General features: G+C 38.6%; 1 protein-coding gene across 1 annotated transcript in view; it reads left to right on the top strand.

The window, feature by feature from the left end:
- The first annotated feature begins 281 nt into the window (after nt 1–281).
- The window catches only part of LOC122547974 (transforming acidic coiled-coil-containing protein 2-like), a 17005-nt gene continuing 5342 nt past the window's right edge, over nt 282–11944 (top strand). The window contains exon 1 of the mRNA XM_043686526.1: nt 282–444. Coding sequence (XP_043542461.1) covers nt 297–444 — 148 coding nt within the window. The 5' untranslated portion in view covers nt 282–296. The remainder of the gene's footprint in view (nt 445–11944) is intronic.

Here is an 11944-nt window from a genome sequence, read left to right as displayed (position 1 = left end):
TGCAGTGACTTGCATTCTGTAAACTAAACAGGAATTTTTCAGTTTTTTGCCTATTTTGAACTAAATCACAGTGTAGATAGAATTAGGGAAGAAATGGCTTTTAGTCGGTCGCATATTCTCTCTCCAGTACAATGGGCTCGATGGACATGGTCTGCTGTGTGTGGTGGAGGAGACTATAGCCTCCAGTTTGTGCAGAAAATAACTGGAGCAAGGCAAGTTCTTGTGTTAGTTTAGGGAAAGAGGATCGGAACTAATGGGGCTAGAATCTTTATGGAATTGAATGGCCTTCTCACAGAATGTATTCGTTTTGTTTCAGGAGTTCAGACTCCGAGGGAGCATTCGAGACACCTGAAGAGACAACACCTGTCAAAGTGCCTCCGCAGAGCTCTTCTACTGCTGCTGCTGAGAAGGAAAGCCAAGAACAGCAGCCTTCAGTACCGTCAGGTAAAGGAAGACAGATATGATTAATGAGGGCTGGCTGAAGGTCAAATTGATAAGGTAAAATCACAAAAGCACACAACAGTCCGTGCAAAAGATAGGAATTTTAAATAATGTGGCATTGTGTGTTTCTGTGACTTTCTTTGTTATTCATGTGCCACACCATTCCGATTTGAGGTACGTAACTCAAGATAAATTGAAAGACTCCAAATCATTCTATATTTTCAAAGACATTAACAGAAATAAACAATACCTCAATTTTGTTGTTATTATTATTATTATTATTACTTATCCTCTCAAAATACCAAAAAATTCATTGTTTGTTGATGTTTGTTATTAACGAAAATCTAAAGGTTGGTATATAATGGGGGTCCCACTCACTGACAGGAGAGCCAGCAAGAGTCCTGCTATGTCTCCTTTACAGAACACCAAACTAAGTGCCATTCAGAGAATGGTCAGGTCATAACTGGGCCTTCAAAGATTCTGGGTTGGTAGTTTTATTAATTGTGGCACCATGTTGGAGTGCATGGCTGCTGCCAGTACTTCATTCATGAGGCTACTAATGGAAGCAGGTTAAGTGATGCCAAAAGGGTCATGGGAAGAGCAGTTGGCAGCAAGGGTGGTTGGGGAGTGATGAGGGCAGTAACTTTAAAAGGGGCCCACCCCCACTTTTCTGTGCCCAGTCCCTCAATCAGGAACTGAATGCTTTTAAATAGGGGATCTCCTGACTAGCAACCCCATACAGGTTTATTTGTTGAGCTTCCTACCTGGCAAATCCCTTCTTCACTGCATGATTGGTAAATGGTTGTGGAATGTGATCCTTAAGTAGGTATTCATTGCCCAACACGAGCCTCCATTGGTAGTGGAGTTGGCCTTTCACCCACAAATCTTATCAGGGTCCCTTACCCACCATATTCTCTGCCATCGAATGTGCCATGTGGATGAGCATTAAATTTCACCTCATTCATCTGAAAAATTTGGAGGCAGTGTCTTTCAGTCCTTCATCAACATCATGTCTTTTGAATAAAGACATCCAGGCAAAATGAATATGCAATACCTATTTGGGTTCTAATAGTATTAAACTGCTCGAATAAGAAAGATGTCTGATGTTGAGCCATTGATTTTGAGTGGCTAAGGTCTACCCATATTATTTCCTCTTGCTATCTGCAAATAACATTTGAGGTAGAGTGCAGAGTTGTATTTATGGCACATGGATCCTGGGATGGCAGCAGTCCAGATTGAATGAATTCAGTGTGGGATGCCATGCCACTGAAATCTATCTAATTCTTGAAGATGTAGAGTTTGGCCTTATTGCCATTGTAAGTCTGCCTCCTTTCCTCTTGTAAAACCTGTACACAATGTTTCCACAGAATTCAATGATAACTTTGCACCTCAGCTAAGATTTTGGAAGGTTTTGCATTTTGAAAATTATTGTATGTGTATTTGGTTCTGTGGAGACAGTAAGTGATGCATAACATCACTGCATATCACATTTGAGCATGTCATTGTCAGTGTTTGTGTTACAATTAGTGTTTGGCTCTTAAAGATCACCTGAATGCAAACTTTTTTTTGGACCTCTTTGGTGGATTTCCATAGTTTAAAAATGTGTTGCTGGAAAAGCTTAGCAAGTCAGGCAGCATCAAAGGAACAGGAGAATCGACGTTTCAGGCATAAGCCCTTCTTCAGGAATAAGGATTTCCATAGTGCAATGTCAGACTTTTAGAATTCTTATCCACGACTTAAAATATATCACTGAGGCTGTGCTTGTCCTAACACGTAGCATCTAACTTCAAAATGAGCAAGGGTTTATTAAAAATATTAACAGTCAATATTCTTGACACATGTATTAGCATTGCCATCCTTATGTTATGGAACTAATACCAGTTCCCAACTTTTGCCAAATATGTAACATTTACAAGGAGAACAAATGATTGTGGGACAAAGTGTCATTTTATGTTTAGATGAATTTTCTGGCATTGAACTAATTTCAAGTCAGCTTGGGTTTATGGATCATATCTGATAATCTTGGCGCACAAATTTTTAAAAATAGAATCAAGTCAGGCAGATCTGTCTCAGGCAGATTTTTTTCAACCCACTTCTTCCTGTTTGAATTTTATTATTGGAGAAGCTACTGGCAATGTATTTAGATCTTAAAAATAAAACTGAACAGGATGTTTTCCTTAAAACATGTCATGTCTACTATTGGATTAATGACTTAAAGTAATTCCAGATTTACTAATTTGCCTTTATTTCAAAAGAAAACTGGTTGAAGCAGTGGGGGATGTTTATACGCAGAATATATGTGCTCCATACATTGAGGTCTTGGATTACTTTATTTTTCGGTGGGCATTATTTTAATCAATGTGCCAGTGATCAAACTTCAAAATGTAATTCACCATCTATGAAAAGCTGTAAGAAATCCTAGGGTTGTAAAGGAGTTACAAAAATAGCAAACTTTGTATTCTTTGTGATGAATCAAACTGTCTTAATTGAAAAGATCTATTTGAGGCGTTGCAGTGGAATGGGGGGGGACACCCTTTTCTCTGAGCCAGAAGCTCTGGCTTTGAGTCCCAATCCAAGACTTAGCCAAGAAAGGTCTGGTCATAATGTGTCCAAACAGTGTGTTTTATCATTGATCTCCCTACACATACCAGTGGTATGGAAGTAAGAGTGGGAGAAAGTCCTGGTCAGACATGTGGTGGAAAGAAAGTTGGCATCTCTGCCATCACTGCCCATAGTTCCATGAAATGTAAGAATGCATGTTGTCACGACAACTCAGAATGGGATTGGTTGGTTCATTTGGTTTGATGCCTCCCATGTCATTCAGACTGATGCCCGCAGCACAGGTTTGATTTCCATTATGCAGAGGTAAACTTGGGAGATGATTCATTGTTCTGCCCCTAAGAATGGAAAGCAAGCACCACTAACAAAAACTGTCAACAGCTCCAAATTATCAGACAATGAGTCAAGGAGTTACTTTTGGGCACAGCACACATGAATAAATGAATTAATTGAGTCAAAAAAATCTTTTGTCAGCTGCATATTTCACAATTACCTAAATACTTATAAATTTTATGAAATTTTCTCATTGCACAAAAGACAGAAAAGGCAAAATATCAGTGAAAACAAGCGACTCATTTGATCTGAGAAGCATTGGTTTTAAATTGAGATTATATTAATCATTGAATTTTAAATTCCAGTGGATATGGTGAAAACTACATTGAATTTAAATCAGATAAACATATATTTTCCTGCAAATCAACAAAATATTTCCATTTGGAATATATTGCTTAACACAATCATGTGGCTGGATATCATTCTAATGATACAACAGTCAGAGTGCAGATGCTTTCAGAATGCAAATTTTATTTATATCTTGGGTGTTCATCTCTTAACATTTAAAAGGTGTTTGGGATCCCAACACTATCAATCATCCTTATGTGAAAAGTCTAACAGTTGAACTTGTGTATGCATATGTGATTGATGGAAAGCCTGCATCTACATTCCAATTTGATAGGGTCTGAACAAAGCAAACAAAACTCTATGTTCTTTCCAGAAAAATAAGCTTTCAGAACTCTCCTTCGAATATTTCCAGTCAGAATAATGACAAAGAGAAACTTTTGACTTTTCTGGCAGCAATTAATTACCCTACTTCCTAATGAAGTTCATTAAGGGAATACTTGATCCTTGTTTCTTTTTGGCTGAATGATGTTAATCTGATGAATGTTACTGCGTACTTAATGGGAATTTGATCTGATTATGTTTTCTACTAAATGTTACTGTTAATATACAAAACTGGATAAACTGTGGGCGGCACAGTGGCACAGTGGTTAGCACTGCTGCCTCACAGCGCCAGAGACCCGAGTTCAATTCCCGCCTCAGGTGACTCTCTGTGTGGAGTTTGCACTTTCTCCCCGTGTCTTCGTGGGTTTCCTCCGGGTGCTCCGGTTTCCTCCCGCAGTCCAAAAATGTGCAGGTCAGGTGAATTGGCCAAGTTAAATTGCGTGTAGTGTTAGGTGAAGGGGTAAATGTACGGGCATGGGTCTGGGTGGGTTGCGCTTTGGTGGGTCGGTGTAGACTTGTTGGGCCGAAGGGCCTGTTTCCACACTGTAAGTAATCTAATCTAATCTAATTAAAAACCTGCAGGTGAAAACGCGATCAAATAATAGAAATATTGCATTTCAGGCTTTCAACTAATTCAGATCCTGGGCAGAGTCAAATGGAACATAAAAATGAGAAGAAATGCAAAGAAAGAAAAAGTTGGGACTTCTATAGTCCTGTTGCTGTCCCTGGGACAAACTAAAATACTTTAGAGCGATTAAATTGTAACTCCTGGGAGGCAAAGAAGACAAACAATTTGGATGCACCAAGGGTCCACAAAATCAATGGTGGTATTAGTTGAGGGCCAAAACGTTGGATGGGGTACTGAAAAGAGATCCTATGCTCTTTTTTTGATTAGTCTATTGGATCTTTTGAAAGGTGTATATATCTCAAATGAAAGAAGGCTGCTTTGAAATGTTAATGCTTCCTCAATGTTGCATGATGGCCTAGATCTCATGCTCTAGTTGTACAATGTAGTTTAAACCTAATGCTAATTACAATCTGGAAATGAAATGCTGGTTTACATTTTGGAATGAAACCGTTCATTCATACTCTTAGGATATGACTTCTGACAAAAGGTTCCAACTGAAGTATTCGCCTTTCTGTTTTAGACTCTGCCCCACTGCACGTTTTTTTTCACTTTAGTTTGAGAGTTCCTGACTGCAAAACTTTCCTTATTGCATTTTTAAAAGTACCTGATTATGCAAAATTTTTCACGCATCATCTGCATCTATCCATTTTCTCTACCATTGTAATTTTATCCACAGATGATTTCAACGCTGCTCTTTGCTCACAGGCGCTGAAATTGAGCAAGATGTGAAGGGATCACACTTTGCCAAAACTGGCGGATAAAGGCACTGTTGCACAACACAAAACTGAATGAATCATTTACTCTGGCTTTCAATGTATCTTGGATTTATTCAGAAAAGGCAGCCAGGAGGAGAAACACATAGGCAGTCCTTGCACATTAAAAAAAAAACCCTGACTGCATGTCTTTAGAACTTCACTATAAAAATAATGTTTTGTGCGAGGATGATATCATGGAATATTGAGAATGTTATTCCGAATAAATAAATAAATAAATACATAAATAAATAATATTAGAAATCTTAACACTCCATGTCCTGAACAATTTGGACCTGTTCTTCACCTGACCATGGCACTGGAATTCCAAAATGCACTTATTTTAAAATTGTGTAAGATTATGCATCAAATAGTGTTTCTCACAAGAGAATGTGAAGATCACCTATCTCATAATTTAGGAAATAAGTCAGGAAAGAGCACTTTGCACGGATAATAGTAATGGCTGTCACTTAATTTAGAACACTTGAGAATGCTGAGCAGGGCATTTTTGACGGGAAAGAAAAAAATGGGAGCTGCTAATTAGTTTGCTTAGGGCAGCTATCATTATTATCTAGGTTAACAGCTGGTGTAGCTGAGAGTTTGCTAAGAGATGTGGAAATTTATTTTCAAAACTCTCCTGTCCAGTTGAATTGAACGAGGTTGTTGGAAATGGTCATTTCAAACATATAAACAAGCCCAAATTGAATGTTTAAGATAATAACTGGGGTGATGACTATTGAAGTTGTTACCTATACAAAGACAAAAGAAACTGACAAAATGTTTAATAATTAGTGATCAACTGAATTTATGAGATAAAAACTAGCCAGGTGTCAGTCAGGAGCCTGTCTCTTGAAAGCTATAATAACAACAGGAAGGTATTTATTAATTGGATATTATATTGAGAATATTGAAATAATAATGAAAGGTATTTTTGTCAGTTTGATTTTTTTTTTCTACTATATTGTAAATTAGCATTTTGTTAACTGTGATAACACAGTATAAGAGTTATCCCCTTAAATGTGCAGAAAAAGGTGTTGGAGATACTGTGATTGGAGTAGTATAAATCTGCTATGGAAGCAGATCTTGCTGGAAGGCAACCATTTATGAAGGACATCTGGTACTAAAGTTGGTGTACAAAGAGCTAAGCATTCTTTTGAAACAGGGCATATCAAAAAATATGCTGTACTGATTTTCTTTATCAAAGGTCGTGCAGGTTATTGAGGCAACCAGTCTGTATGAAACTTTGTCACTTGGGCTACTAATTTAAAAATCCATTTGTCATGTAAATTAAACCAATATTGTGCACTCTATTGTGATATTTTCTTTAGATATGGACTGTAATTTTATTTGCAGTCGAGAGATTAATAATACATGACAAGTTCAGTGTGACTAATGAACATCTTACCAATTAAAATGTGATGTGGGTGCTTTTGACAGTTTTGTGTGATGATGTAAAAGACTTAATTATGTTATTTTATTTTTGTGGCAAACAGCGAGGGTGATACCAATTGATTGCACGAATAGTCGAAAAGAAAAGGCAGACAAGTGGTTGACAAGTTTGAATACAGTTAAGTCTGAGATGTATACTGGGAGAACCGATAGGGACAGTCAATGTAGACTCACTAGTATAGTTCAAAGGAGTGTGCAGGTTCAGAGGGGGTCATATGCATTAAACTTGAATGGGACAGTGCCTATTAATTTGGGGAGTGGTTAGCAAAGCATATTGGAGCTCAGACATCAGAAATAGATATTCAGTACAAAAGCATGTAAGTTCTGCTGAAACTGTACAACATTTTTGATTTGGCTACAGCTAGTATATTTTCTCCAGTTCTGTTCATCATTCTTCAGGAAATATGAGGTTCATAAAGTACAGAAGAGATTAGTTACCAAATTAGTAATCCGATTAGTTACAGCGATGAGTAATTATGGCTTCAACATTATGCTGGAGAAGTTAGGTTTCTTGAGTGAAGGAGATTGTGGAGAAATTTTGAGAGAGGTGTACAAGAATGTGAAAGATTTATAAGAGGTAGACAAAGAAAAGCTGTCCTCATTAGCTGGATGAGCAGTATTAGTGTCTAATTCATAGAACAAGGACATGGAGCAGAATTTTATCAGAGTTTGAGTGAAGTGGGTAATAGTGAGATTTACAACAAAATCAGATAAGTCCAGTGTGGCCCATTTCGATATTGGAGCTATCTCACTGTGCAATATAGTTAGGAGAGTGGGCAATAGTCAGTTCTGTAGGGCCAGCATCTACAGCCAGAGGAATCGCATACTGTCAATCAGTCATAGGGATTCAGCCATTGATCTTGAAAAGAAAAGTTGTAGTGGAGGGTGATTCTATAATTAGAGGTACAGATAGCATCCTTTTGTAAATAGGATCCAGAGTTCTGCATGGTATTTTGGCTCAAAATATTTACTTTCCTACTCTTCGGATGTTGTCAGAATTGCTGTGCCCTTCCAGCTTCTTATCTATCAAGTCCTGCATGGTGTGTTGCCTGCCTTGGGTTAAGGTATGGACATCTCAAACTGGCTTGAAAGGATATTGGAATGGGAGGGGAAGGATCCATATGTTGTGGTCCAAGTTGGGGCCAACACATGGGCAAGAATCCTGTTTGGGGAATATCATGAATTAGGATCAAAATTTAAAAAAAAAAGGACCTTCAAGGTTCTAATCTCTGGACTATTCTCTGAGCCACGAGAAAAATGAAAAGATGATTAGGGAAGTAAACATCTGGCTAAAGGAGTAGTATGGGAAAGAGGAGTTCCATTTCATGGGGCATTCATTTTGGAACAGATGGGATCTATACCATTGGGTTTGAGCTGCACCTGAACCGATCTGGGACCAGGATCCTAGCAGAACATCTAAACAGGGTGGTGAATCTTTGTAACTCATTGTTGCAAAAGCCTTTGAGCCCAAGTCATATAATGTATTTAAGGCAGAGATAGGTAGGTTCTTGAGTGATAAGGGGTTACAGGGAGAAGGCAGGAGATTGGGGTTGAGAAACGTATCAGCCATGATTGAATGGCGGAGCAGTTGCGAGGGGTCGAATGGCCTAATTTTGCTCATATATCTTAAGGTCTTCTGGAATTATGGTGAGATTTTTGGGAAAAAATGGTGAACTGCCAATTAAGGGACATTATTGCTTGTTAAACAACTTTCCCGGAAGGTCTACAAAGATTCACTTCAGCATGAATCTGAAACAATACTCGAAGTATATTTTCCCAACTGGGTTCTTTGCTTGTGCAGACTTGTTTGGAGAATTTAATCCCTTGAGTTGATTTTAACAAGAACATAGGGAGCTTGAAAATATGGATGTGAATTACTTCAGTAGGAGTTTTTTGACAAACAGTGTAAACCCCAGATTTGGGTTCAACCACAGTATAGAATAAGCAAAGCATGTTTTCAGAAACTGCAGATAACCAATATTTTGTTGGAAGAATGAAAAGGGAAGTTGGCATTTGACATCTGTCTGTCTGTTTCATGGCAGAGTAATGGCCCATTTAATTATGGAAATATGAATCTTGGGAGATTGTATCTTAATCTACTTGTGCAGTACCTGCAAATGAGAATATGGTTTTGCTTTAATGTAGTTTTAACAGCTGCAGTCAAATTTTTCACGTAATTGAACAAGCCAGCCTTTTGATATTTTACAGTTACTTCAATTCAACTATGTCAAATGGAAATAATTCAACATGGGTTGCTTCATAAGAACGCTTTCATTGAATTCATGTAGAAAGGCAGGCAAACAATTAGAACTGGATCTCCATTCACATCCAAAGTAGTTTCCCTCTGTGTTTATGGAAAAACTGTAATAGGTGATCAAAGTCAGTGGGAAAAATTGACCTGTGTTTTCATATCAATATTACAATAATCAAATATTTTGGGAGGAAAGTACAGGTGTGAGATAAAAAGGCTAACAGCAGAGACCTGTTTTTCAGAATACAGCTCCTGATTTTTCTTCTTCTAGAGCATATTTACCCTACAGATATGTGTTTTTGCTCTATTTGGCATAAAACCTTTTGAACTGCACTTGCATTTAGTGGCAGAAATATCTTGGTTCATTTTCATTCATGGATGATGCTGAAGCTGATAGCGGAAAGCTAAACTACCCCTTGAGTTGGTGGAACTTGTACTAAATATCAGGTCTGCACAATTAATTGCTGTTCACTTCACTTTGGAGGTATCATCTCCCTTTATCTTGCTATGTGTCCCCATGTCACTTCTGCTACTGCACTGGGTGGTTGGACTTAGTAACTGCAAATGTTAAAATTCTCTCTCCTCATAATCCACCCCCACCTAATGATTTTCCCAAAATATAATCCTATGGCTTGGCAACATTCATGTTCATTAGGAACTCTGTTTTGAGTTCTATCAGGGTATGCTGATGACTGAAGTATATTTACTCCATTGGAAATTGATTCAATTAAATTTGAAAGGATTCGTTCCAGCCTGAGTATCAGAAAACCATTTTGGAGAATGTAAATAATTTCCTTTTTTTGTTCTGTTTCATTTTGGGATGGAATGTCTGCATGTGACTATAGATGATGACTCGTCAGGACTGCCTCTGAGTACACAGCTGCTGTCTCCTGGCTCTTGTCCCAGACTTTACAGAGAAAATTGGCCTCCAGTCTCAGATCTTCATCTGCTTGGATGTGAGCAAAATGGTGGAGATAGCTGATTTGTTAAAAACATTAATTGCAATTCTAAAAAGTTATGTCAAAGCTTCCAAAGGCAAAAAGGCTCTGATATTTACTCAAGCTGTGGAGACCATTGTCAAGAATGTCCAGGTGGGATACCCCAAAGGAAGGACTTCCTGGGCAGAGGTGGACTTGTAATTAAAATAAACATTTGATAATCCTGGAGAAACTCAGCTGGTCTGACAGCATCTTTTGGAGAGAAAGCAGAATTGATGTTTTGAGCCCATTTTGACTCTTCTTCAGAACTATTCATCAGAAGGAGGTCATTAAACATTTTTCTACAGGTTACCTAACTAAGTGTTTGTCTCATTTGCATTTCTGGGAAGCACAGAGGAGATGGTAGGGAGCTGAAGGGCAGAAGGATTGTCAGGGAACTGGGACATAGGAGAGGTGAAGGAAATGGAAGAAATCACAGCTGCATGAGGTCATATAGTTGAGCATGCCAAGATCACAGTTGGAGCCTTGACGGAGATGCAGACATAAACAGGAAGGTATAGGTGCAGGTGGATTAGGGATCAGCTGATGAATGGGGTCTGTGAAAAGATTTGCTTGTTGTACCAAGAGAAAATATTTCTATTATGCAATCAGTGCTAGAACCATGCTTTACTTACGAATCTGGCTTCACCTTCACTTCACCTCTGAACAATCTGCTCAGTTTCTCAGAATATGCTGGCTATAGTAGGGGGGTGTTATGCCTTTTTCTGACTGTAATTGTGTGCATATTATTGCAGAAATTAATTAATAATGAGGAAAAGGAAGAAGAGAAAGGAACATGCAAATTCACTGAAGTAACTGTATATGAAGACCAGTTCTTTCTGCGTTCTAGCGATGTAACTTGCAATTTGTGTTACTGTTTCATAATTGAGACCTGCTTAGAGTAGCTTGTAGTTTTCTTCTTCATTTTTCAGCAACTTGCTTCTTGAGTTTTCTATTCCATAGCTGAAATAATCTGCTGCGTATGGTTGGTTTTGGATCATAGGAATAGAACCTTAACTTAGATCAGAAACATATATTTCAGCATCTTGTGATACTGCAGTAAGTGTGAATGACCTAGTTGGCAGCATTTCAATTCTGACAGAAAGATGGACCCTAAATGATCTCACAAGTTTCTTTAGCTACCTCTTATTTTATTCGGAGGAAGAATGCACTCAAGAAATGAAATAAAATGTATGGTATCTGCTATGTGAAGCTTTCTCTTTGCTGACTTTTTTTTTTAGACAATAGGTGCAGGAGTAGGCTATTCTGCCCTTCGAGCTTGCACCACCATTCAATATGATCGTGGCTGATCATCCTTAATCAGTATCCTGTTCCTGCCTTATCTCCGTAACCCTTGATTCCACTATCCTTGAGAGCTCTATCCAACTCTTTCTTAAATGAATCCAGAGACTGGGCCCCCACTGCCCTCTGGGGAAGAGCATTCCACACAGCCATTACTCTCTGGGTGAAGAAGTTTCTCCTCATCTCTGTCCTAAATGATCTACTCCGTATTTTTAAGCTGTGTCCTCTGGTTCGGCACTCGCCCAACAGTGGAAACATGTTTCCTGCCTCCAGAGTGTCCAATCCTTTAATAATCTGGTATGTCTCAATCAGATCCCCCTTCAGTCATCTTAATTCAAGGGTATACAAGCCCAGTTGCTCCAGTCTTTCAGCGTAAGGTAGTCCGCCATTCCAGGAATTGACCTCGTGAACCTACACTGCACTCCCTCAATAGCCAGAATGTCTTTCCTCAAACTTGGAGACCAGAACTGCACACAATACTCCAGATGTGGTCTCACCAGGGCCCTGTACAGCTGCAGAAGAACCTCTTTGCTTCTATACTCAATCCCTCTTGTTATGAAGTCCAGCATGCTATTAGCCGCCT

The sequence above is a fragment of the Chiloscyllium plagiosum genome, unplaced genomic scaffold, assembly GCF_004010195.1.
Source record: "Chiloscyllium plagiosum isolate BGI_BamShark_2017 unplaced genomic scaffold, ASM401019v2 scaf_10216, whole genome shotgun sequence".
In the NCBI taxonomy this organism is placed as follows: domain Eukaryota; kingdom Metazoa; phylum Chordata; class Chondrichthyes; order Orectolobiformes; family Hemiscylliidae; genus Chiloscyllium; species Chiloscyllium plagiosum.
The sequence above is the reverse complement of the archived record's forward strand: the minus strand, read 5'-3'. Positions and strand labels throughout refer to the sequence as shown.